Raw genomic sequence first — 24,972 nt, 5'->3', positions numbered from 1 at the left:
AGATCTCATTTCGGTGATTCCATATGTTAATAACTTAATTTTGCTAAAAATGTCGATTACATTTATGTTAAGGACGGCCGATTATGTCCCCATAGTACATTAAAAGAACGTAAGATTGTTATGAAGATTATTTAATTTTATATGATAACCGTGTTTTGCGCAATGTACCCATGTAGAATATTCTCTTTGCGTGTAACGTCAGCGCTCAAAGAAAATAAAAAGATTTTTGAAATTTCTCTGTCAAAAATATATAATTTTCAAAACCTTAAAAATCTGTACAGCAAAGGATGAAAATTCCTAGTAATTTTTTGTATCTTAGTTTTACAAAACTGTCACTGACCAAATCCTAAAAAAGACATCGCTAATAAGCAAAAAGAAGAATTATTTTTATATAAAGTTTTCGAGCATAAGAAATGGGGGCTACACATACATACATATTGACATTGTAAAAGCAATAAGAGGTTTGTATTATGATCTAAGATTGTAATTAAGTATAAAATTTTTATATATATTACAGTACTTTCTCAGTACATATTGTACATACGCCAGCACATCAAGCTACTACACATTGACGTGTCTTGTTCCGTTGCACTGGAGGCGATTTTCGAACAAAAATGTGTAGTCCGATGTGCCGTTGTCCGTACTAACAACGAATAGGAATTTTTAAAAGATTGGTTGAGTTTAAATGTGATATAAAGGTTTATTGTAATCTAGCCTAAAATTTATTGTAATCTAGGCTAAAAGAAACCGCGGTAGCCTAGTTGGTTTGACGTACCGCCTCTCAAGCAGCGGTCGTGGTATCGAATTTGGACCAGTATCTGACTTTTTTGTTTGAAATTTACCATGAACTGTTCCACGAAAGAAAACATCATGATGAAACCTGCACGTCGAAGAAGGTTCACCACCTTCGGAAAACATGTGAAGTCCCCGACCCGTATTTGGCCAGAGTGTGTGGCGCAATATAGCCGACCTGAGAGGAGACCCATGCCCAACAATGTGATATATAAATGGGTTAATGGTCAGTTCAGTGTAATCTAGCTGTGCGCAAGATGTCATACGCGCTAACATGTGCCACTCTTACTATAAAACCTACTAATAATAAAATCGAGTTTATTATGTTGCTGATTTTTTAGTAGCACGCTATTTTCACGCATGTCTAATTATTTGGTCAGTGGATGAACTTCGCTCCAACTTGTGAACGTTTAAAATTGACATATTCGCTAACCGATTTCAAAGAAGCAAACACTAAATTTAATTCAAGCTCATCTTAACACCAAAAACTACATCCAAATTGGGTAAACTGTTATAGGGATTAGCGTGCACAAACGCACAGATAAACATAAAAATTCTTAAAAGCCGATGTTTTAGGTTTACTACACAAGTCTTCACTAGGGAACACTGACTTTTACTTTACAATATCAAAAGTTCGGACTGTTGTATACGTTTTTAAAATATGTATTTAATAAAAGCTATGTAAGTAGTATTTATTGGTCCTGCTTCTAAATATGTTTACAGAAGCCACAACTACTGCTACCGCAGTGAATTTTTAACCGATTTCAAAAAAAGAGGAGGTTCTCATTTTTTTTTGTGTGTACGTTACGCGATAACTCCAGCTTTTTGTTGGAAAAAAAGAGTTTCTCAGTACTGGCCTCATTTAAATTTTAAGAAAATATTACACCTCTAAGCACTTTCCGGTAACCGATTTCAATAAAACTTGGCAACTAGACGTAATTCCAAGAACTTTTCTGTACTGAGATTATTTTCAAATTGTTCTCATGATATTTACAGACAAAAAATACTGGTATGATTGACGTTGTTCAATTATCGTGAAAATTTTGTAAATAGCGTGCATATCATGGCTGACAATGGTCCTCAGCCCAGGATCAAATACAAAAAAGTTCAGGTACGAAAGTATCTTCGCATTTTGCTTAGTTTGAACATTTAGAGCCTTATCACTCTGGGGATTTGTGATTCGTGTCGCCTAGCTTTCAAATCGCTCGCAATCCGCCAGTGTGATAAAGCTTTTAAGTATTTAAAGTAGATATTGTATTAATTTGACTGGGCATGCCCATTGTAACTACAGTTTCCTTATTTATTACATAAATTCAGAAAAGATACAATGGCGCCGATCAGTTTCGCGATGACCACTTTAAAAATTACGATATCCACAACGAGCGTGACGGCGATGCAGTGAGAAGAGTCCGTCGACATAACAAAACTTTCCCTAAACTCATTGATGAATTGAAGAAAAGAAAATCAATTACTACAGTACGTATTTGCACAAAACTTCACGCCAAATTATATTTATACATTCTTTCATTAATCACACAATTAGTAAAATGGAGTTTTTCCGTACACATGAGGTAGAGTAGGTATGTACGTACTGCGAGCATATAGTACCTATACTTACCTACATTACACCCGTTGCGTTTTTGTGTCATGCAATATGATTTGTTCACAGATAACAACAATCAGCTTGAAAGACGTATGCAGCGATTTTCATTCAAATTGCAGCGCCTGCGCAAAACTTGTTGCTTTGAGGGAATTGCAAAGACTGAATATGAAACGTCGATGCCCTTCAAGGAAACTAGTACAGCTAGACAAAGAGGGCGACGCTGCAAATTCTCCAGTCAACAAAAGCAAAAACTCTATTGAAAAGCCGTCTTTACACAGACGAAAACTGTCGGGAATTAAAAAGATAAGTGGACGATCAAAGTTACTGCTAAACGTAAAAAGAATATCCAATAGAAGTTGTCAATGCGTCATCGAGCACAAACACAACGAAACTAGTACCACATTAAGGGCTACAAAAAGCTCGCAAAGGAAAACAGTTGAGGACGTCGCATTCGAAGAAACGGACCCGGAGCGACATGGTGAAGAACAATCCGTTACAAACACTAGTATACAGCAAATTGCTAAAGTGAATTCGAAACAAAATTTGAAGTCTCGAAATCCCTCAAATAGCACTTACAATAGTTATTTATCAATCGATCACGAGCCTATGGATTACAACTAATTACGAAATTTCAATAACAAATGGCACTTTTGAATCGACAATGGAGAAACTTTTTTTTATTTAAAAGTATTTTAATAGTTTTTTTGTAATTTTGTTCAAGTGGGTTTCCGTTTTTATTTTTTATATCGCTACTTTTTGTGCTTTAATTTGATAATGTATGTTGATTTTAAATAAAGGCACTACGTTACCTACATGTGACATGTATTATCTTATGTTCCACTTCGTCAAGATCGAAATGCAGAATCAATAGCACTTGCAACAAAGATTTCAATTCAACTCTATTCCACACGTCCGCCTGGCCCACTAGTTGCTACCAGCTGTCCCCCCTGGTGGGGACAACCTTCCCTACCACATCCTCACTGGTTGAGATGAGTGGAGTTTCATTTCCACTTATCCTTACCCAACAAATAAAATCAAATCAAGTATCTTTATTTTGTAGGTAATCAAATTAGTACACTTGAAATCGTCACAGTAAACAAGCAGCTCCTTAGCAGGTCAATTTCACCTGAGAAGGATATTTGTATCATCACAAATATTTAATAACTGGAAGTACACCACGCGTTCGTATCGTCTTTGTCACAGACCACATAGTCTATGTAATAATTTGTTTTTTTAATACGCTTTTTTAATTAGTACATGAGCTTACTGTACAATTTATGGAATTTTGTTATAAAAACGTATACAGTGTCCCACAAATCGTCAGCTTATTGCAAGAGGTCATTAATTGCCATTTAAATTATATGGCAATTAATTGCCATATAAATTATATGGCAATTAATGACTTCTAGCATTAAGCCGACGAAATGACGAGCTAACTTTATCAAGTCTGAGCATAGGGGTCGCATAAGGTTATGCCTATCATTGTTTTTCGGAAATAATGCTACATTTCAGCAAGCATACATTATATTTTCAAATATAAATAACTTCGCAGCGTTAAAATATTTGATTTTTTAAATCGTTCCCTTAAAGTATCACGGAGGTCTAATTTATAAATTTTTTGTAGCACAAATATTGTTTGAATGTCTGCCGCTCTTCCTTACAACAATATGCCATAGGCCATAACGCTATGAAAATAACTAAACTACTTTTGCAGTAACTTCATCAGCTGCCTTATTTTTCGATGATGTCGGAATTAATCTACCATCTACCATCTACCAGCTAACCGTTTATATTAAAAAGTACTGTCGAGAATAACACATATGACCTGTTCACAGTATCTAAAAAATAACTTCTATGACCACTTGCATCGCAGAAGGTGGAGGAAAATAATTAAATGTATAATTGTTTGCTTTATATAGTTGGCATGTTCATTTTTCAGCCTTTTTAGTAATGTGGTAAAACATAACTAACTTTGTAGAGTACGTATTTGTTTCACAGTTCGCAATATATAACAACAAATAACATATTTTCAGTCAATATAACCTTAGACTATGGAAACTAATTTTTTAACTCAACAAATATAATTAATTTATGGTATACAAACATTTGACATATTCTTGCATGATATAAAGGCTTAGAGGACGGGAAAAAAATTAGTTTGCATAGTCTAAGTATAAAGGTCACTGGGTATAATAGACGATAGATATAACAACTTTTAATCTAATATACTCATTTCATATAAACATTTCAGATATAACATTCACTGAATATATTATGTAATATATAATATAATATAATTCCACTGGCGTTTAGGTGCAATGGTGAATGAACCGAATTTGTTTGTATTTGCTAGTTGGTTCTCCTTCTTCTGTGGGTTTAGGTTAGGTTAGTATATGCAATTAAATAATCTGCTTAAAGTTTTAATAAATATATTTTATAACACAAAAAGCACTTAAAACCATATAAAAACAATTATATTTTGCGATTGTACATTTAATGAAACGAAAAAAAAATGTTATCAACATAATATAGGGCGCTTCAACTATTCATAAAACGAAATATTGTATTATACTATTTAATACTATACTAAATCTATTCTTTAATACAATATACATAGTAGGTACTTAAATACCATTTATTCATTATGTCACCTAATCATTATTATCGAATGTTAGCAAAACTGAAAGTTTGAAATTATGCTTTTTGTTGTTATATCTTCCATTACATACCTTATTAGAACAGACGAATACGATGATTTTTCTAATTTAGGTTTTTTTGCAAATCCCTTGTGTGACCCATTGCTGCACTAGGATGCACTAATGACTGTACATATTTACACTTCACGCAGTAGGCTGCGATCTTGCGCCTCATCAACACACGTAAATGTTTTCACATAGGCTTGTCGGTTACTGTGACTCTTGACCCGGTCTTCCTTTAGGACTCAATATAGTGGCCATAGTAAGGCCGCCTCAGTCGGCCTTTATCAACTCGCCCGCTCACGCTCGCCTCTTCGACACACATCAATGCTTTCACATAGGCTTGTCGGTTACTATTACTCTTGACCAAGTCTTCCTTGAGGTCACAATTTGGTAGCCATGGTAAGTTCGCCTCGGCCGGCCTTTACCAACTTGCCCGCTCACGTTCGCCTTATAAAATCTGTTTCTTCAGTCTTCTTTCGTTCACCATCTCTACACGTTTAATTTTTATTTGTTTTATTTGATTTGAAGTTTCGATGTTAAAATGTATTTTTAAACTCTATGCCGAATTATAAGTTGCAATCGATATGAATTTACAGAGATTTAAACTATGTAAACAAGCAATAATTAAATTAACGTTTGGCATTCGTGTGCATTCGTGTAATCATTTTTGGGAGCTACGACAATACCCGACAGACACACTGACAAATACCTCCCCTACGTATTGACCTACCAATAAAGGATAACGCCCCTACAGTTGAACAAAACAGCTGTTTATAGAGTTGGATCGTTTTCGTTATTTCTGTTTTTCGCTGGTGGTTATAGATGGTGCTTGAGTAATTTCAAAGTTGCTCATTGATAAACTGGTTTCTCATACAGAAACACTTTTTTTACAACCACACCAATTGCCTGGTCTCATAATATGAATTCACTGTACTACAAGTCCCAAAGCAACGGAATTCGCTCTGGTGTACTTCGCAGAACACCCAGACTATAACCAATTTAGATATCTTTTCCCAAATTGGTTCTTCCGGGAATCGAACCCGGGACCTCGTCATCCAGTGCCCACAGTGTTGGGCCACAGTCGTCCTTGAAATATTGCTAGATGCCATTTACGGACACAATACTGAATTATGCAATTGACTGCTGTAACTCTACCGTCATAAATGGGTACTCCTGTAAGTATACTTACTCATTATTCATAAGAATAAAATTCTACCCAACTGTGTAAGTGACAAAAATAAGTGCCGTCGTTGCTATGCAAACAACATACCAGTAAACACTGGTAAATCCGAAACCATAGGAGATACAAAGAAACTGTCTTGGCAACCATCCTAAGATTTTTCTTGTGAAAGCAATTTTGGCATAGTACATTTTTTGATCAAGTGTGAGTTGTCCATAAAAATTAATAAAATGTACCAAAATTTTTTAGCATTGATCAACTTAGTTTCATGTAACTATCATTTCATTGTATAGGACGAAAAAAATCGGGACAGCAGAAGTTTGTCAAATTTAATCAAATGTTTTTGGGTGAATATACAAAGACAAATATGGACGTTGTTTCAATGAAATGAAAATTTAAAATAGACTATTAACTCAACTTAATAATTTTAACTTATAACCATCTACTTGTTCTGAGTATTGCAACAACTTATTTCATGTTTTCACGAGAACAAAAAAAATATCTTTAAAAAACTTATTAAGAATTCATTACCGGAGCCTGTTCTACTCTCTACTGTTTACAAAATTGTGATATTAAAAAGAAAGTTACCTGTAGAACGCCAAATAGTATTTAGTAACTAAATATTGGATTGATTTTTCATAAAATTTAAATTTTGGCAATAAAAGTCTACATTTAACTTTTGAAACTGTGAAAAAGTAATTACCAGAACGTGAATTTGCAACTTTCATGTGAGCGACAAACGCCTTTAGTCCTGCTGCCAATCATCGCTAACGCTTCTGTGAACTTTAGTGTGTCGCTAAGATTCTTCGAAATAGACCTCACGTTGGTTTTCTCGCTGAAAATTGAAATCGAAGTCATTAAACAGGTGTTTCAACCAGTCCAAGTCTCATTACAGGATTGTGTATAATTTGGTACGTATTCGCAATATCTAATTATTTATAAAAGCAAAAGATTAACATATATTTCTGTTAATTAAATAGACTGGATGGTAGACCTAAGTGTTAAATACAAGTTGAGTTATTCTACAATAATTATACATTTCTCACTTCCGTGACCTTCATTACCGTCGTTTACCGTAACCTTTTTTGGATTACGGTAATGAATCAAAAGGTTCGGTAATTAAATGAATGTTGACTATAATAATATTTTCCACAATTTTCTACTTCCTTAAATATATATTGAAGGTGTCATGGCATGCCCAATCAAAACAAGATATATTGGCGCAAAGAAGATTAACCAAGCGCGAACGCTATGTCGTGCTTAAACAAAATGAAGAATTAATTATATGCCACTGAAAAACAAATAGAAAATAATGCGATACTTAAAGGGAAAGGCAAATCAATAGTAGAGATGAATTGACACCACCTACACTCTGTGTACGAGGTATAGAAAGACGGAAGAGATGGAGGATAAATAGTAAGAAATATGAACAAACAAAAAAGTCAAAGAGATTGAACTTTTGAACTCAGAAGGTAGCAAACAAAAGCAACTAGAAGAACAAGGTTTATATCCACTTGCATCAGATCTGTCTTCCTCATTGCAAAAAAAGTGACTATAATACGAGTATGAATATTCTGAGAAATTGTTTCAATTGAGAGCAAAAGATAAAACGACTGAGATACCAACGAGACAAAAAGGTAAAACTACTGAAAAATGTTACAAGAGATGTAGAAAAAGAGAATAATAAGTTGAAGACTTTCTATAAATACCAAAAATAATAAATAAGTAACAAGAAAGACTGAAAATCAAATAGCTGGAAAAAATTATAGAAGAAAGATCGGAATGCAGTTTAACACTAAAAAAGAGACAGTAATTTTGAAATGTTGGTATAAATTCCTTCATTAGAGTACTAAGAAGTTGAAGCTAAACTAACCGAAAGAAGAAAACTAAAACCATGACGATACTAATAAAGGTAACATAAAAGGAAAAGGGAAGGGTAAAAAGAAAATGGAAAGAAAAAGAAATAGATTATTAAAAATAGTGTTTGAATAGTACTGAATCAGAATAACTTTAAAAAAATATGTAACTTAAGTATGCTATTTCTTCCACTTTTTTTATTATAATTTTGGGTTTTAGAAAATATTTATTTTGTTTTGTTGATTTAATTAATACTACAAGGTTGGTTACTAAAAAATAGCTATAAGAAAATATTAATTATTATATTGTTACTAGTAATAGAATTTACACATTATACATACACGTATACACAAACGTACATGAATACGCGCACGCACATTTACATTACATTTAATGTCTTAGAAAAATGGGGACTGATTGCCAGCGACCCAATTAATAATAATTAGCACCTAGAGCTTCTGATGAAGATTTGGTTGTACTTTGGAGGTGATACTTTTGTTAAACTTTTGCTGCAATGTTAAGTTTCACTTTAAATTTTAAGTTAGGTTTAAGTTTTCTATTTATCATTATGAGTAATGACAAAATAATAAAAATTCTTTTTTTATATGCATGCATATCATTACAGTAGCCTTATATTTCACTACCTTGTAGTAAAAAATCATTTCCATGTCCATTCCTTATTACCGTAGCTAGACATATTTTAAAAAACCAAATATCGCCTTCAATATTGATTTTATATCCGTGCCTTTAATTTTTCTTGTGTAAGGGTACATCCTCAGTCCTATACTATTTTCAAAAATCAATAATAATTTAATTTTCTACTTTGTAAACATTTTGCGCAATTATTGCTAAATTGTAGAAACGCCCGTTTGATACAAAATGAATAAAATTGACTATTTTCTTTTTCAATGCCGTTGGACTTAGTTTTATGTAAGGATCATTTTATTGCATTGTAAGAAAAAAAATTGTGACAGCAGAAGAAGCTAGTCAAATTTATTAAAAATGAACAACATTAAATTGACCAACTTCTGCTGTCCCGATTTTTTTCGTCGCATAGGTACAATGAAATGATCCTTACATGAAACTGACTCGATCAGTAAGTCAATGCGATCAGCACTAAAAAAATACGAATAACGCTTGACCAGAAAATTGAATATGTCAAAATAGTTTTCACAAGAAAAGACTTAATGGTTCCTAAGACTGTTTCCTTGTATCTTCTATGGATTCGTATTTCCCCTAGAGGATGGAAAAAAATAAAGAGTTTAAGGTATTTCCTCATACTGTCCCATTAAAAAAAACACGATTCTATGTTTAGTTTAGTCTGTGGAGTTAAAATATTGATGTATTTCATTCGTGGTTATGGCGGCGTTTCGTTGCTCAGCACTGGCGCGTGGGCGCCAAAGCTTTAAAAATAAAGAATATTCTCATCATTCAGAGCTCAACTCGGCGTCAATTCTGATGGATTGAAATTATAATAAATTGTAAAACCTGGGTAAATCGTAAGAGAGATTTAGAGATTATTGCACTGCGGAAATCCAATGTCGATTGCGCGCGCAGCCGCCCCGCATTTAGCTTTTCGGTAGGTAGAGCGGGGGTGCGACAAGTTTGCTTGAAGTTGAGTGGTCGTGGACTGGGCGTGGGTGTACAGAGCGCGTTCCTTCCTTCTGCCGATATTGCAGCGTCGTACTTTCAAAGTGCATAAAGCAAACCACATGCCTACAATGTTACCACTAAAGTAAGTTTTAATCACGAGATTCGAAAATTTTTGAAGCTTGTTTTTTCAAAACCTATATAAATAATGTCCCGAATTATGTCGCTTGCATTATGCATGGTTTGTGTTCAAGTGTCGTACCTATTTTCACTCTTAGAGATAATCTAAAGATACAAATGTCTCATGTGCTTTAAAACTAATTGCGGGGAGTTTTTAAACGGATTTGGAACGAGAGAAATGCAGCTAATTCTTGACGGTAAAAGTTTGTCTCATATGCTGCAAACTTAGTCATAATAAAAAATAATTGTTCCGACGAATTGGTCTCTATCTACCCCTGTACGAAAAGGGCGTAAAGTGAACAGATGAACTTTGACTAATTAATTCTTAACTCTTTTTTTTTTCGTAATCCTCGTATTAAAACGCCATAATTATCATAGTTCAGTAAGTTCCCGGTGTTGCCTTTACTCACGATTTAATGATTTCTTTGTCTCAATTTTTTTGTTGTGAAAATTACACTATAGAAATCAGCATACGTGTCACGAGTCCAGGTTATTACAAAGTACTTGGTTCGTTGTCATCTTAGTGGGTCGTTATATTTCTTTAGCGGCCTGGCCTAGCTGTGTTCTATATTACGATATTGGAATAACCAGTTAGCACAATTGGGTAATTTTTAGTTTAGTCTTTTCTACCTAATTTGGGTGGCAACCTTTATTACTTAAATATTCTAGAAGCCTTATTATTCTTATTGGTCTAGATTTGATATTCATGGTATGAACCGATATTTAAACCACTGAATCTATAATTACTGTTCCTGTGGGGAATTTGGAGCTTAGGCGGATCGACATTGAAAATTGAATGCCTATTAAGGTCACGATACACGTGTGTTTTAAAACAAAGGATGAAGCTCGAATTTTATTTTTCAGATTACGTAATGTCTTCTTTTTTACATTTCGCCATTTCAAAATTTGAGACTTGTTTTTTCTTAAAAGCGCATAATATGATCGAACGAGGTCAAAATATTCATGAACGTGCTAGTAATATACGACTCTTACTGTACTGTCCTTCCATTGTTTTGCATATGAAATAGCAATTACAGTAAATATACTTAACATTCTAAAAAACAGTACATAATTGCATCGAAATGGTTGGTTCTGCGAGTTGCTAAGAACTTTCATCACGTTTTTGACATCTTGAATAAGTTTGCTTCTATAGCAATTTTAAAACAATCGGGATGTTAATAATAATTATAATCCCTTACAATAAGGTCAAATAATTGGAATGGATGACGTGAAGTAGCCGTGTTTACTAACTTTCTTTGTTGTTGTAACATAACTGTTGTAGCCTAGCCTTAACGAAATGATAATGCAGTAAGCGATCCACTTAATTTATGGGTCTATATTGTATAGGTACCTATTTAATTAATTTAGTAGTAAACGAAATGAAGTATTTAAACTCGTACCCAATAAGTGTTGTAATAAATAAGGGTGATGATTTATGGACACGTCCGCTCGTTTTGAAAGTTTTGATAGATTCTGACCACGGAACGGACTAACGTAAAAATAGTATTTTTTTAAGTGTTATAAAAAGGTGGGAAAAGACGGTGATAAAAAGGTGGGATGACGAAGCAGGAAGGGACGTCAGCATCGCCACACTGTTACCTATTTTACAAGTAGGTTGGTCTACCGAATTTAATATTTCTACAAAAATAGCAGCCCATAGCAGTTGCATTGTCACTAAGAGCTTTAAATTGCGAAGATCTGAGGGGCACTGCCGCTTTGCCCGTTACCCTGAGACATAAGTTGACAAGTCTCATGTGCCTGTAATTTCTCACCATCACCGTTACCCATCAAAGCCGGAACGCAGTAATGCTCACCTCACTGCTTATTACAGAATTAGGTAAGGTGGTAGTACTTCCCTGGATGTACTCCTTCGCAAAGTGCTAATATACTAATGTATGTCTATCTGTATCTCGTTTTGAACAATATAATTAATAATAGGAAACCACGAAATCACACACATGTGAGATGGGTCTCCGCTGAAATAACCCCAATTGTTTTGTCCGTAAACGGGTTGTTACAGTCAGTCTCTAACAGCTAACTTGAGGGTGTAGGATTTCTGTGTGTCACTTCCTTTTCAAAATACAAAATCTTTAAGGCCATGGGAGAGGCGATAATCTAAAATAGACAGCCAAAAGTAGTGATAATCTTTTTCGATATAAAGATCGCACATGATAACTAACATAGTATTATCTTAAACTTGCTTTAAGTTATATTATTATTACCTATTTCATTTCAAAGCGACAGTGTTGTCCTGTCACTTTGCAATCAAATCGTATACAAATGTCAGAAATATAGCGAAAATTCGGGTATAAATTATTAATATAACGCAGTTTTGAGATAAAATACAAACAATGCAATTTTTGATGTAATACTATGTTAGTTGTCAAGTGCGATATATTATTCTTTTATTAGATATTCAATAAAATAGATATTGCAATAATATGTTTGTTTATTCCTTTCACAATTGATACTTGCAAACCTATAGAACAGTGCCAATATTAAAGTTTGTTAGACAGGAAAGTAAACGGCATCGAAGGTGCCATTCTTAGGCATACATCTGTACAAGACGTATTCTCCCCTCTCTCTCAGTTAGGTAACAGAATAACGCCTAAAAAAACGCATTAAAAAAATGTCGCACTATAGTCCATTTGTTTAGGTACTTAAATAAATGTAAACAATCTTGATACATCTTTTTATTGAAACACATGCTTTACAAATCAATAGATATAAAAATAGGCATGCAATTTCATATGAAGCTAAGTATTTGTATTTGAAGGTAAGGGAAAATCATTTTATAAATGTATATTTCATTAAATAGATATCTCAAGATTGTTTACATTTATTTAAGTACCTAAACATATGGACTATAGATTAGTATTTATATTTTATTTAAATACCTATAATTTTAGAAATATCTCAGAGGGTGTGTTTGCGCTGCGTTTTGTTTTAATATTGATTATTATATAACGGGGTGGGGAATACTACGGGGCCTTGAAACGTCCTACCGCTTGTGAAATTGTCACGATTCGACCTTGACTCCTGAAGGCGGCGCCTAGCATCTCCTGCTAGAACAATAACATACCGCCTTCACACGCCGACGAGTGACCACGTGACACGTTCCTTTAAACTAATACCTGTATCCTACATTCCGCTGTTTAAAATAAACTGTCCATATTTAATTAATTACAACTCTCGATATACAAGTCTAAGTCTCTGTGCGCTCCTAAACTACTCGTGTTACGGCTGTGCAAGTATGTTTTGTGTTTTTGTGTCCCATTTTGGTCTATAGCGCTTTAGATATATTTTTACTATAGTGCATTGTGTGTTTAATACTTACTACAGAGGGGAAATGAAACTAACTTTTCTGATCTAAATCACGTATATTCGTTGTCACGGCTGGCTTTATTGACGGTGTGATCATGGGACCTGTAAAGGGCCCGAATTGTTGGTTTGTTTGAAAAAATAAATAGGTACGTGACTTATATCCGTAAAAATACTTTCATTTCCTATGTGTAACAATCGCGAAAACCTAAGAACTCGATACTTATATGTATAAAGGGTTTATAAAAATTCATAAGCTAAAAACTAGTTACTCGTTATGTGTTGAAGAGGCACTAGATAGTAAATATTATTATGTTCTTATACATAACATGTATAAATATATAATTAAAGCATTATATACTCCCGGACACATAATTTGAGCCACTTCGCATTTTTGTCGTAAAGGGCTAGAATACAAAAATAGTATTATCATCGAAGAAAAAGTTTTCCCCGGTTTTGCAAATCCAAATTTCCAACAAGGACTTACGGAAAAGACGTTTAGTATACTAGTTTCAAAATTGCATAATAGTTTTTGATCAATCAAACATTGTTTAAGCTTAGGACACTTAATGCTGAAAATGCGTGGTGGCTCGAATTATGTGTCCGGAAGTGTATTATAATGCTTTCAATCCAAATGTGTTTGGTATTCAGTTTCATGAGAAAATATGATATTTCTTCTGAAAGTCGAGAAGTAAGATAACGAAAAACGCGATGACGAAGCATGTTAGAACATTTGCTAGGCTTACTTTTATCTGAGCAGCTTTTGTTTCATAACGTCATTTTACCGATTTTAACAATGTTAAAAGCATGGGCGAATTTGTCATGTTGGGCATTACTCTGCGCAAAATAAGTTTTTTTCACTGTGAGATACCCGGTAATAAGTTATAAAACATCCGGGGCCAATACCTGCAATACCCTTACAGTGAGGTGACTTACCATGACCTTGACTCGTGTTAGATTAGAACTGCAACTGCGAACTTGGTTAAATGTAAGATGGACCTTCTAATTGGACATAGTTATGGAAACAAGAACCAACCCACACCTCGAGTGAAGTTGAGTTATATATTTAGGTAGAACACCAGACGTGTCCTTTACCCGCTCACAAAATATCCTGACAATATACCAAGCCAAAACGGAAAAAAAAGTCCTTCAGGGTACCAACCCTAAATAAGTAATTTTTTAATAGCTAAAAAGAACCATGCTGCTTAACTTCATATAATTTTTATTTTTTAAATGTGCTAAATGGATCCATGTCATATGTACTGAAGTTCTGTAGATCTTTAGCGTTTTAATTACGAAAACTAGAACATGGTTCTCGTTAACTAAATAAAATATACATAATGTTTTCTATTTATTGCTATATAATATAATAGTTTCCCTATATCATTCTCAATGCTACACACAACTCACATTGTTTGTCTCAAATAATTTACCTATTTATTTCTTCACACTGTTTTTACAAAAGTCTAATTATCTCGAAAATGACATTTTGTGGGTTGGTTCTAGTTTGCATAACTATGTCCAATTACTTAGTTATTTTTATTTATGTTTATTGTATTAATTGAGATTTTTTGTGATAACTCCACTAGCTTTGTTATGACATATCACCGCTAGTGACATCTAGTGAGAGATTTTTAAATAACCTTCTCACCGCAGCCGATACTTTTACAGGTATCACATCGGACGCAGATTGCTCTTCATTCAAATTTTCCTATTGAGATTTTCTATGAAATAACGCCGTCTGTGCTGCACCGTAGCATTACTCTAACCATCTGACGTGAACTTGGGTTCAAGTCCCACCGGGTCGACGAAATTTTTTCGTGTGTTCGATTTTTGCATTCATAATCGTAACAAAACCGGTGGCATACAAAAAATCTCTCACTAGATGTCACTAGCGGCGACGTATGCCGAAAAGTCGTACAAAGATCTATAACAAAAACACAGGAGAATTTCGACGACTTGGTAACTAGACCCGTTGATCATTTGGTGTAATGCTATGGTGCAGCAACCCACCGGGTCGATGAGATATGTTTATTGTATTCGATCTTGTACCTATTTGCTTGGGGTAGGCTTAGAACGTTAATTTGGCCATAAATCACTACATGAGTAGGTATTTTTTGCGTCTTTTTGTTTGGTTACGTCGAAGTCGATTTTTATTCTCGGACTACCGTTCACATTGACTACACCCGACACTTGCAGTTGAAATCTGGACTACACACAGTTGAAGTCTCTATTACATGCAGTCGACGTCACGACGGCACGCATTAATTTGAGACATGCTTTCAATAGACCTAATAGAAGCCTAAGAACTGAAATGAAGGCTCGCGGGCGGCGGGCGACCGTTCACTAAGGCCGATTATAAATAGGTAGGTAATTCTCGCGTTAATGTCCACTGACTAATTTCCGTGAGGATTTTTGTTACTTAAGTATAATTGGGTAATTTTTACTTCTGATTGAAAAAAAATAAAAGAAGTGAAAATTTCTTTTTAAATGTTTTTGATGATAGATTTAATTACTTTTGATCTTCTTGACTGCGTATTTTTCATTTAAATATACGCAGTCCCTTAAGAAACTTAATTATAGGGGTTGAAAAAGTCATGTCTACTCAACTCTTCTGTTGTTTTTGTACACTTTTTGATTTTCACCGTCTAAAAAGAAATTTGGATGCAGAAAAAAGCAATGCAAAAACGCAAATTATCTTACATACACACACTCACACACTCCATGTAAGAATCACTTCCATGGATCAAAAGTCACTTCCGTGGGCATATTTTTAACGACGAATCTATAGAAATGACCTCCACGGCTGTGACATTTTTCCATTAAAAACTTCAAAATCAAGAATGAACATGTAAATTTAGCCATGTGTTTTTGATAGAAAATCGCGGTAAAGCCACAAAACTGAAGTGTATTTATTAAAAAAACATACAATTAACGACCGATGCAATTGTGACCACTTATGCTCGGCCTGTTTTGAGAATCGCAGAGCAAAACGTAACGTAACGTTTGGCACCGCTAGCCGAAAGTGACATCTGAATCAAAAGATGGAGGCGTTTTTTACGTTCCAGTTTGTATTACAAGCACATGTGTAGCTCATTAAATAGCTTTTGACATACATCCCATGGATGTGACAAAAAAGTGTATCACACACCTATTCGATTTAGATATATATATATGGAAGTAGAATCCGGGGGAACACCGTAATCTGCTGACGACGCAATAAAGATTGAGTGACACGACACGAGTGACACTTTGGACGTCCGCATCGTAAGCGGCATAGACTGGAATTATAGTCTAATACGTGAGGCGCACTATAAGTTTCCGGAATGAATAAAAAAAAAATGCTATAAATGATCAGAAATGAATTTATTATTTAATGCACTTTTTCATACGAATGAACCAATTTTGAAAACATTTATGCCACTCCTCCGTGACAATCTCTGAAACATATTTTTCATACTCTTCGACAGCCTCTTCAGGTGATGAAAATCGTAGACCGCGTAACTGGTTTTTAATTTTTGGAAATAAATAAAAGTTACAAGGTGCCAGGCCGGGACTGTACGCGGGATGGCTCATAAAGTCAACGTTGTTCACCTTCAAAAATTCATTTGTCTGTCTAGCAGTGTGAGAACTGGCATTATCGTGGTGCAAGATGATACGGCGTTTACGGTTATTTTTTCGGAGTTTGTCAATAACTTCCGGCAAACAAATGGTCGTGTACCAATCACTATTCACGGTACAAGGATTCTCCAAAAGCAACAGCAGCCACGTGTCCAGTTTTATTAAAAAAAGAAGCAATCATCCGCTTAGAGGCACTTTGCACGCGCGTCATTTTGAAAGACCCATACGCTCGATTGTTGCTTTGTTTTGGGATCGTAACTATAAATCCATGTTTCCTCACCTATTATTATGTCCCACACCAAATATGACGCACCTTCGTTGAATCTGGTAAGCATGGCATTGCACCAAGAGACGCGGTCCGTTTTATGAGCCTCAGTCAAATTGTGTGGGATCCACCGAGAGCACAGCTTTTTCACACCCAAATGTTTGTGTAGTATTCATTGTATTTTACTTATGCCTATGCCTAAAGATGCCCGATTCTCGTGGCATGTCACATGCCTGTCTGTTTGGATCATACGGCGCACAGCATCGATGTTTTTGTTGTTGTTCACAGCAGTGGACGGGCGACCATCACAAAGTTCGTCACTGAGATTCACACGACAGCGTTTGAATTCTGCAAACCAGCTATAAATAGTCGTCTTACATGGTGCTTCGTCGCCAAAAGCTTGAAAAAGTTTGAAGCCAAGCGGAACACCGCTGAGCTGTTAAATTACACTTGAAGTCGTAGAAAATGATACTACGAAAATTTTCACGAGTTAAATCCATTGTGATGTAGACAACCAATTTCTAAAATGACGCCACAATGTAAAAACAAATGACAGTCAGATGAAACAAACTGTTTTCTACAGCCAAAGAGTTCCATTTTCAAATGTTGTAATTACTTTTTAAATATTGTTTATGTAAGTGGCCAGTTTCGGAAACTTACAGTGCGCCCTATGTATTAATATAATAATTATAAATTTGCGGCAAAGTTAATAATATGAAAGAGAATACAAATCAGTACATTTTTTAAATAATGTAAAAGTATTTTAAATAATGTAAATTGTAAAAGTATGAATGTAGCTGAACTACGCACCTATGTATCAAATCTCAATGGTACCAAAAGACCTTATTGTAAGTAGGGTGAAGGCGTGAAACGACCCCGTTCTGACTCGGGTGGAACGTAGAAAACGTTGTAAAGTGGGTTACGAGAGCGATGATTTTCTCTATATTCGATCTGAAGGTTGCCGTTAGTGGCTCGGTAAATTTGTAGTGAAAGTAGTATCTTAAAATACAACTGGGGTAACATGAAGTCGATGACCCTACCGCATTTGAAAATAGGCCAATCTGTTCCTGCGATAGTATCGACGCCAATCGGCCTGTTGCAGTGAAACGTCAACCACACTATGAATATTTTATTTCACCAAGACAGAAATATGATATGCTGAATTTGGGTTGGACCGATTTGTATCGGTATAAAAACGAATAAAAGTCTGATAAACTACCTCAAAACCTTATTTTGTAGCAAATTTTTATTCTATGCGTGGATTTATTTTTTGATGTCACATAAATAGGGCAAGTACTTGTAAATGTATCTAAATACAGAATTAATAGATTTTGTCTTTATGTAATGACGTCGTTTTTGTAGTTTTGAAGGGTAAGGGTGCTGTTCGAATTACAGGCACACGGGACTTACCAACTAATGTCTCAAGGTGACGGGCGCAGGGGCAGTGCCCCTCAGATCTTTGTGGTTTAAAGCTCTGAGTGGCACTGCAACTGTTATGGACAGAGACACGCAGAGAACACTCAGAGGCTATAATACCAAAGTATTATAAAAAACATATGTCAATGATGCCGGTGGTAAGGATTTCTGAGCAATAAACGCCTGTTTCTACGGAACAGCTGTGTTTAGAATGAAAAGATAGAGCAAGATATCGCAATTCAATGCTAGCAATAGACAGTCCATCTAATCGTCTAAGTAATTAAACACTTAATTGCTTTCGACGCAGATTTATTTTAGTTATGACCTGACAACGCTTGCTATATTGTCAGCACTGAGTGAACAAAAATTTCTTTAGTGTAGTATATATAACTTTACCGTGGCACTAGTAACTAAAGTTGGTGTATAATGTAGTGACCATGTGATTGTTGAAAATGAATTCTATTCTAATACAAATACCTAGCATTTATCCTATCGGTAAATACGTAGACCTTCATAACTAATAAATTGCGGTTACAGTGGTTGGTGTTTATTATTTTCCGATATTAACGATAAATTTAATTTGGATTTCAATTATAGAAGGAAGAGTGTTGTACGATGTCATAATGTCCAGTCCATATTAAAAAATAGTGAACATCACATGCACTAACTGCAATACATGTTGCACTAATTTTTTTAATGAATGATATATTTATTGTGTCTCTGTTTTTGTTCAGATCATAATTTTGGCTGTTCACCTATAATGGCCCGGTAAATACCTCCTTGTTGGTTTTCCCACATCGTTAATGGTGAGTGACCTCCTTTGTCAGGACATCTGTAGATTTTCATACCAAAATACAAATTGCTATGTAATGAATAAGTATTTGTTTTAATTATTAATACAAAGAACAAACACAAGGAAAAATTCCTTCGATCTGACAGCATTTGAACCAGCGTCTGTATGCCAAGTAAAAAATTCACAAAAAGAAATGAATATCTTGGCAGTAAGGGTGCGTACAAATCTGGCGAATGCGCTGCATTTGTGCCCTGTGTGTTACATTTCCCGCAAGGCAAGCAAGACAGGCTCGCGAACGGCACGCGAACAGACGCACTGGGTAATGCAGCTCGCGAGTCTTTCACAATCAGAAGCATTCGTCAAATCTGTAGGGACCCAACACCATAATATTCAATAAAATCAGGGTATTCGTTTTCTTTTACTTATAGATTCTATATCATGTTGTTATTACGCCATTCCGGCTGAGAAACTGACCAACCAATGTCTATCAGAATCTACATTACATCAATAAATTTATTTTCTCGTCAGTATTCACTCTAATCTTTTTTTTTTATGGTACCAGACGAATAAGTCGTGCGACTGGTGTTATGCGACACTCCTGTCAATAGCAGTTGCAGTGTCGCTCAGAGCTATCAATCGCAAAGATGTAAGGGCTGTTTCACAAGTGGTGGTGTCACTGCGCCTGCCCCACTGAGACATATAAGTTGACAAGTTCCAAGTGCCTGTGATTTCACCAGCTTACTTACCCTTCAAAACTGGAACGCAGTAATGCTCATATTAATGCTTGGCAGCAGAAATAGGTAGTAGGTGGTGGCGTACTTTGTTGTATGAAGTTAGAGAAGCTGGTGAAATTACAGGCACATGGCAACTCATGTCTTAGGGTGAACGGGCGCTGTGGTAGTGCCCCTCAGAGCTCTGTTATTGCTCTGAGTGGCACTGCAACTGTCATGGACAGACGTGCCGCTTACCACCGGACATGACTTATTGTTCGTCTCGTCACTTGACATCCTTAAGAAATTGAGTACTCTCCATTTACATGGTTCTCTGTAAAATTTCTAAGAATTGTCTAAATGCAGTCCTGGGAACATTTTGCTGTAATAAATGTCTTTTTGTGACTTTGTAAGTACTAGGTACATTATTTAATTAAAAAGTAGCCATTGCTCTTCTCTGAGTTATCGACGAATTTCCGTTACGTAGCATTTGTGTAAAATTGTTATGTCATTTTCATGAAGAATGTTTTTATTATTCAATTCGCACTATGCAAGTTGGCTTTTATGAACCTGTCATTCGCAGACATGCCAGCGAGCATGATTGCTGGGCGCGGCGCGTCGGGTCTTTCAGGGGAAGTGGCTGTCGCTGACAGTCCTCTGGCCACCTTCGAAACGCTGACGCAAGCCGCGGTTATCGCCGTCATGGGCGTTGCCATTGTCGTCTCCAATCTCCTCATCATTGCTGCTTTCCTTAATTTCAAAGGTTTGTGGTAGCTACTCGTTGTTTTTTTTTGTACATATAATTAGATAGGCTTTTCTCATTGTTTTTGTTTAACCTAGTTGCATCAGCTATGTCGATACTTACGGCTTTACTTTGACTTACTTTACTTATATTTGTCCGAGAAAGTTTAGTTCATGAGAATTAATCGTATCGGTTTTTTATATAGTACGGCGATTGTAAAAGCTCTTTTGTATAAGACCTAAAAAGCTAAACTCCTTATAAAAGTATATCACGCGGGTCTCGCGTATTTAAATAGAAGGTGCTGTCCAAATGAATTTTATTGTAGCTAAGGGAAAAGAACGGTAAAGTAAAGACGTAAAGAATGTAACAACGATATAAAAACGGGTACAATGGTATAAAACACTCCCTACTTAAATTATATACTAGTAATATCTATAAATACTATGCTTTATAAGCAGTTCGGTTAGATGATTTTCAAAGGTACTACAAATAAAATACTTTACAAGCACTTAGCAGAATTCCATGTTAAGCAGAGCACGTGTGCTTGCTTCGGAAGTTTAGTAGAGAGTCGCGATGGAAAGAAGAAAAGTAAGTGATGAAGAAGAAAAAGAAATTTAAGAACGATTCTTAATTTCAAAGTAGGTGACCAGGAACCAGAGAAAAGGGTAATAAAAAGGCGGGATGACTATGAAAGAGGTCGCATCGTCACAAGTAGGTAATGTTATACGATCGATAATCATGTTTCTGTTTCTTTTGCACCTCATGAAACTTTCCATGGAAATTGCGTTCCTGAGATGCCATTCATATTGGCGAACTTTGAGTTACATTGTGGTTCTTGGTTTAAAAAAAATTGGATTTGTTTGTGAATCGATCAAACTTTAAAATTTGCTGAGGTCAATAATTTTATGGCTTTGTTGTTTAATGTACAAACAAGTAACTAGATACTTTAATCCGTTCCCAAAGCGATTAATGCACAAGTGAGGTTTCCTCCGCGCTGATCCCCCCGCAGTGCTGCAGGTCACGCTACGGAGTGAGGGCGACGGAAAGGTTAAACACGCGTGTGCTGGTTGTTACGGTGTTTGTTCTAAGGTCAGCTATGGTTGCTATGAGGTGGTGACTGCGTAGCTATTCGTGGTGTTTACTTCCAGTCTTATAGAAGTGTACTGTCGCGCAAAAATCATATAATGATACTTATGACTGCCTTACAAAGTACCAAACATAAATTTGCTTTTGGCAAGTCTTTTATTAAGTGGGTAACTACCTCAGTGGCCGAACGGTTACCATCTTGGTCTGCTACACAGAGGTTCCGGGTTCGATTCCCGGGTCAGGAGTAATATTTGTATGGCCTACATTTGTTTCTCTCGTGAGTTTGGGTGTAATTTGTGGTGTTCTATGTGTGCGTCTATGGTACCCGCGACTCAGGGTTTCCCTAGTGCAGGGCTATGAGTATGTGCGTTATTATTATTAAGTATAATACGAGCAAGTGGTAACTTTATGTAGTCTAAAATAATAATGGGTATGTTGATGTTACAGGACTATCAAACGAAGTCATCAATTATTACTTACTGTCGCTCGCGGTGGCGGATCTCCTCTGTGGGTTGTTCGTGGTCCCGCTGTCAGTGTATCCGGCTATCACCGGCCAATGGATGTTTGGTGACCTGATGTGTCGGCTGGTCGGTTACCTGGAGGTCACCCTCTGGTCTATCTCCGTATACACCTTCATGTGGATCTCCGTTGACCGCTACCTCGCAGTTAGGAAACCTCTCCGATATGAGACGGTTAGTTTAACGGTAGATATCTTTTTTCTTCAGCTATCTCAGTTTTGTGCAATTTTTCAATAATTAGGTACACAAATTTAACATACGTTTTCAGGTTGTTCTGTAGCTAGTGCTCGCTTTCGTGTTCAGAACTTTATTTAATACCTCAGTAGGTATAGCAGTGCTTTTTGTGAACGCGTGTGATTTACATCTGTTTTTTAAGTGACTTCAAAAAAAGCTGAGATTTTCAATTCGATTGTATTTTTTGTGTGTATGTTACGTTCTTTTATTTTATTTCCAACTTTTAAGGTGTTACGCGATAACTGTGAATAAGGCTGAACTCACACTGGCGCAGAGTTGAAGCGTCGCGACGCATTATGTTTTTCACCTATAATACTATAACATATTCATTTCTGTTTCCCCGTTATTAAGGTACAAATTTCTGTGTTTGCAAATGTGGAAACCCGCGCCTTCGCGCGTCGACACTTGGCTAACGTCGAGCGGTTTCGCGCGGTGCCGTGCGTTACTTGCGCGCAGTGAATGTTCAAAAGTCTCTGAACTGGTTCAGCACTGTGATCCTGGCGCGCTAATGTGAGCGTCGTCGCGCGACGACGCGCGTCGTCACGCGTTGCTGTTGAAAAACCTGACGCGACGCGATGCTTCGACTCTGCGCCTGTGTTAGTTGAGCCTAACTGTAAATTTGTGAACTGGTTTTGATGATTCTTTTTTGTTGGAAAGAGGTTACCTTAGAATTGGTCTCCTAGAAATATTTCACCTCTAAGGGTGACAAAGTAAGGAATGAATCTAGTTTCGCTCAGTTACCCGTAACCGATTTCAATAAAACTTAAGTAGCACATAGATGTAATTCCACGAACTTTTGAGGTCGGTTTTTATCAATTTTCTTCTATAAAAATGGACGTTACTGTGATTTTTTAAATTTGTTTCACAATATTCAGAAAAAATCTGTATGATTTACCATTGTGCGTTTACACAGGTGCAAACCCGTACTCGCAGCCAATGTTGGATGGTATTCACTTGGATCTCTGCTGCTATGCTATGCTGTCCACCATTGCTCGGTTACAAAAAGGAAGCGAACTTCGACAAGGAGACCTTTATCTGCATGCTTGACTGGGGCACTACTTACGCTTACACAGCCACTCTAAGTATGCTCGTCCTAGGCCCTAGCGTTATATCTATCGTATATAATTATACTTATATATTTTGTATGAAACGGAAGTTGAACAGTGGTGTGCCAATTCACGACAAAGAATACGCGACTGCTCTAGCTGAGAATCTATCCAACCCCAGCCATTGGATGAGTTTCGTCTTAGTGTCTGCTTTCTGGCTAAGCTGGGCTCCTTACGCTGGAGTTAGATTGTACGAATACATCAAGGGCGAGGAACTAAAAATTCCTATGTTGCACTTTGGCATCGTCTGGGTTGGCATATTGAATTCATTTTGGAAGATTATTATTTTGGTCTCGCTAAGTCCTCAGTTCCGGCTTGCCCTTAGGATTTTATGTTTCACAGCGTGCTGTCGCACCAAGGCACGTCTGCAGGCCGAACTCATTGGTTTGGATAATGATGACTGAACTGCATTTCTTTCTGCATAAATTAACGACAGGGATTACACTAATGTATGCCGAACATATGTAAATTCACTTTAAACGCTGATCCATGTTACACCGTGCTGCGGCCGGGGCGTGACCCGGTCGTGCGCAAGGCATAGCATGGTCATATATCTATATTATGCTTTTGTATGAAGTAATTCATGTTAGATCGGGCCGCGTTCGTGTCTCGTGTTCCGGCCGGGACACGGACATAATACAGATATTTGACCGTGTTTCGGCACGGTGTAGGTAACATGAATCGGCATTTATGCGATTCTAACCGTTCTGTATTTGTCGACGGAGAAGTGAATACTTAATATGCGCATATGTTAGCGATCTTGTCGTTAGATTTATAAGTATTTTTTGTGTTCTAACACATATTGTGTTTAAAATAATGTACAAAAAATGATGTTCATTTTGCAGTTTTTTATAGGGATTGCTGTATAAATATGTATAAGAAATCTAGTCAAGATTGAGACATGGCCATTGTTTAAGGAATTATGGACATTCCTTAATGTTTAAATAGAGTTTGAAATCTGGCAGGTGATAATGTTGGATGTGTGACAGACCTCAGCATTCACTATTCTTCCATTACTTCTTAAATAATTAATACACAATTCACAAGTGCGTAGTACATAGGTTTAATGGAAAAACGAGATGATACCAATTCCACTCATTTACATTAAATTATTACTTACTTTTAAAATAATATAAAATTCTAAAGAGTTCCTGACGGAACACGGTTGACAATAACGCGTGTACAACAGTGCAGCATATGTATATGATGCACATGAACCACTAAGGCAATACTTGTTCATATCATTGTGTTCTTCAGAT

At 36.1% G+C, this 24,972-nt stretch overlaps 2 protein-coding genes across 3 annotated transcripts; both read left to right on the top strand.

The window, feature by feature from the left end:
• Window positions 1–374: 374 nt before the first annotated feature.
• LOC113228487 lies at window positions 375–3,203 on the top strand. The gene is made up of 4 exons (XM_026461817.1): window positions 375–461; window positions 1,789–1,903; window positions 2,110–2,268; window positions 2,462–3,203. The coding sequence occupies exons 2-4, from the start codon at window positions 1,856–1,858 to the stop codon at window positions 3,014–3,016; spliced, it is 762 nt and encodes a 253-aa protein (XP_026317602.1). The 5' UTR covers window positions 375–461; window positions 1,789–1,855; the 3' UTR covers window positions 3,017–3,203.
• Window positions 3,204–9,842: 6,639 nt separating this feature from the next.
• On the top strand, window positions 9,843–24,972 carry LOC113228178 (G-protein coupled receptor 52). Of its 2 annotated transcripts, none has more exons than XM_026461419.1 (5): window positions 9,843–9,866; window positions 19,259–19,330; window positions 20,611–20,790; window positions 22,303–22,547; window positions 23,521–24,972. In XM_026461419.1, exons 3-5 carry the CDS (start codon window positions 20,613–20,615, stop codon window positions 24,115–24,117), a joined length of 1,020 nt encoding a protein of 339 aa, XP_026317204.1. In that variant the 5' UTR covers window positions 9,843–9,866; window positions 19,259–19,330; window positions 20,611–20,612; the 3' UTR covers window positions 24,118–24,972. The 2 variants fall into 2 exon arrangements, with proteins under 2 accessions (XP_026317204.1, XP_026317195.1); XM_026461410.1 differs by having other exon boundaries at window positions 22,303–22,559.

This window comes from Hyposmocoma kahamanoa, unplaced genomic scaffold (assembly GCF_003589595.1).
Source record: "Hyposmocoma kahamanoa isolate Upper Pololo Valley unplaced genomic scaffold, ASM358959v1 100021, whole genome shotgun sequence".
Lineage (NCBI taxonomy): Eukaryota > Metazoa > Arthropoda > Insecta > Lepidoptera > Cosmopterigidae > Hyposmocoma > Hyposmocoma kahamanoa.
The sequence above is the reverse complement of the archived record's forward strand: the minus strand, read 5'-3'. Positions and strand labels throughout refer to the sequence as shown.

Coding starts and splice junctions, on each gene's coding strand:
- LOC113228487 (XM_026461817.1), top strand. CDS start 1,856: ATGGCTGACAATGGTCCTCAGCCCAGGATCAAATACAAAAAAGTTCAG. Junction 1,904..2,109: donor TCAAATACAAAAAAGTTCAG/GTACGAAAGTAT, acceptor ACATAAATTCAG/AAAAGATACAATGGCGCCGA. Junction 2,269..2,461: donor AAAGAAAATCAATTACTACA/GTACGTATTTGC, acceptor ATTTGTTCACAG/ATAACAACAATCAGCTTGAA.
- LOC113228178 (XM_026461410.1), top strand. CDS start 20,613: ATGCCAGCGAGCATGATTGCTGGGCGCGGCGCGTCGGGTCTTTCAGGG. Junction 20,791..22,302: donor TGCTTTCCTTAATTTCAAAG/GTTTGTGGTAGC, acceptor TTGATGTTACAG/GACTATCAAACGAAGTCATC. Junction 22,560..23,520: donor ATGAGACGGTTAGTTTAACG/GTAGATATCTTT, acceptor GCGTTTACACAG/GTGCAAACCCGTACTCGCAG.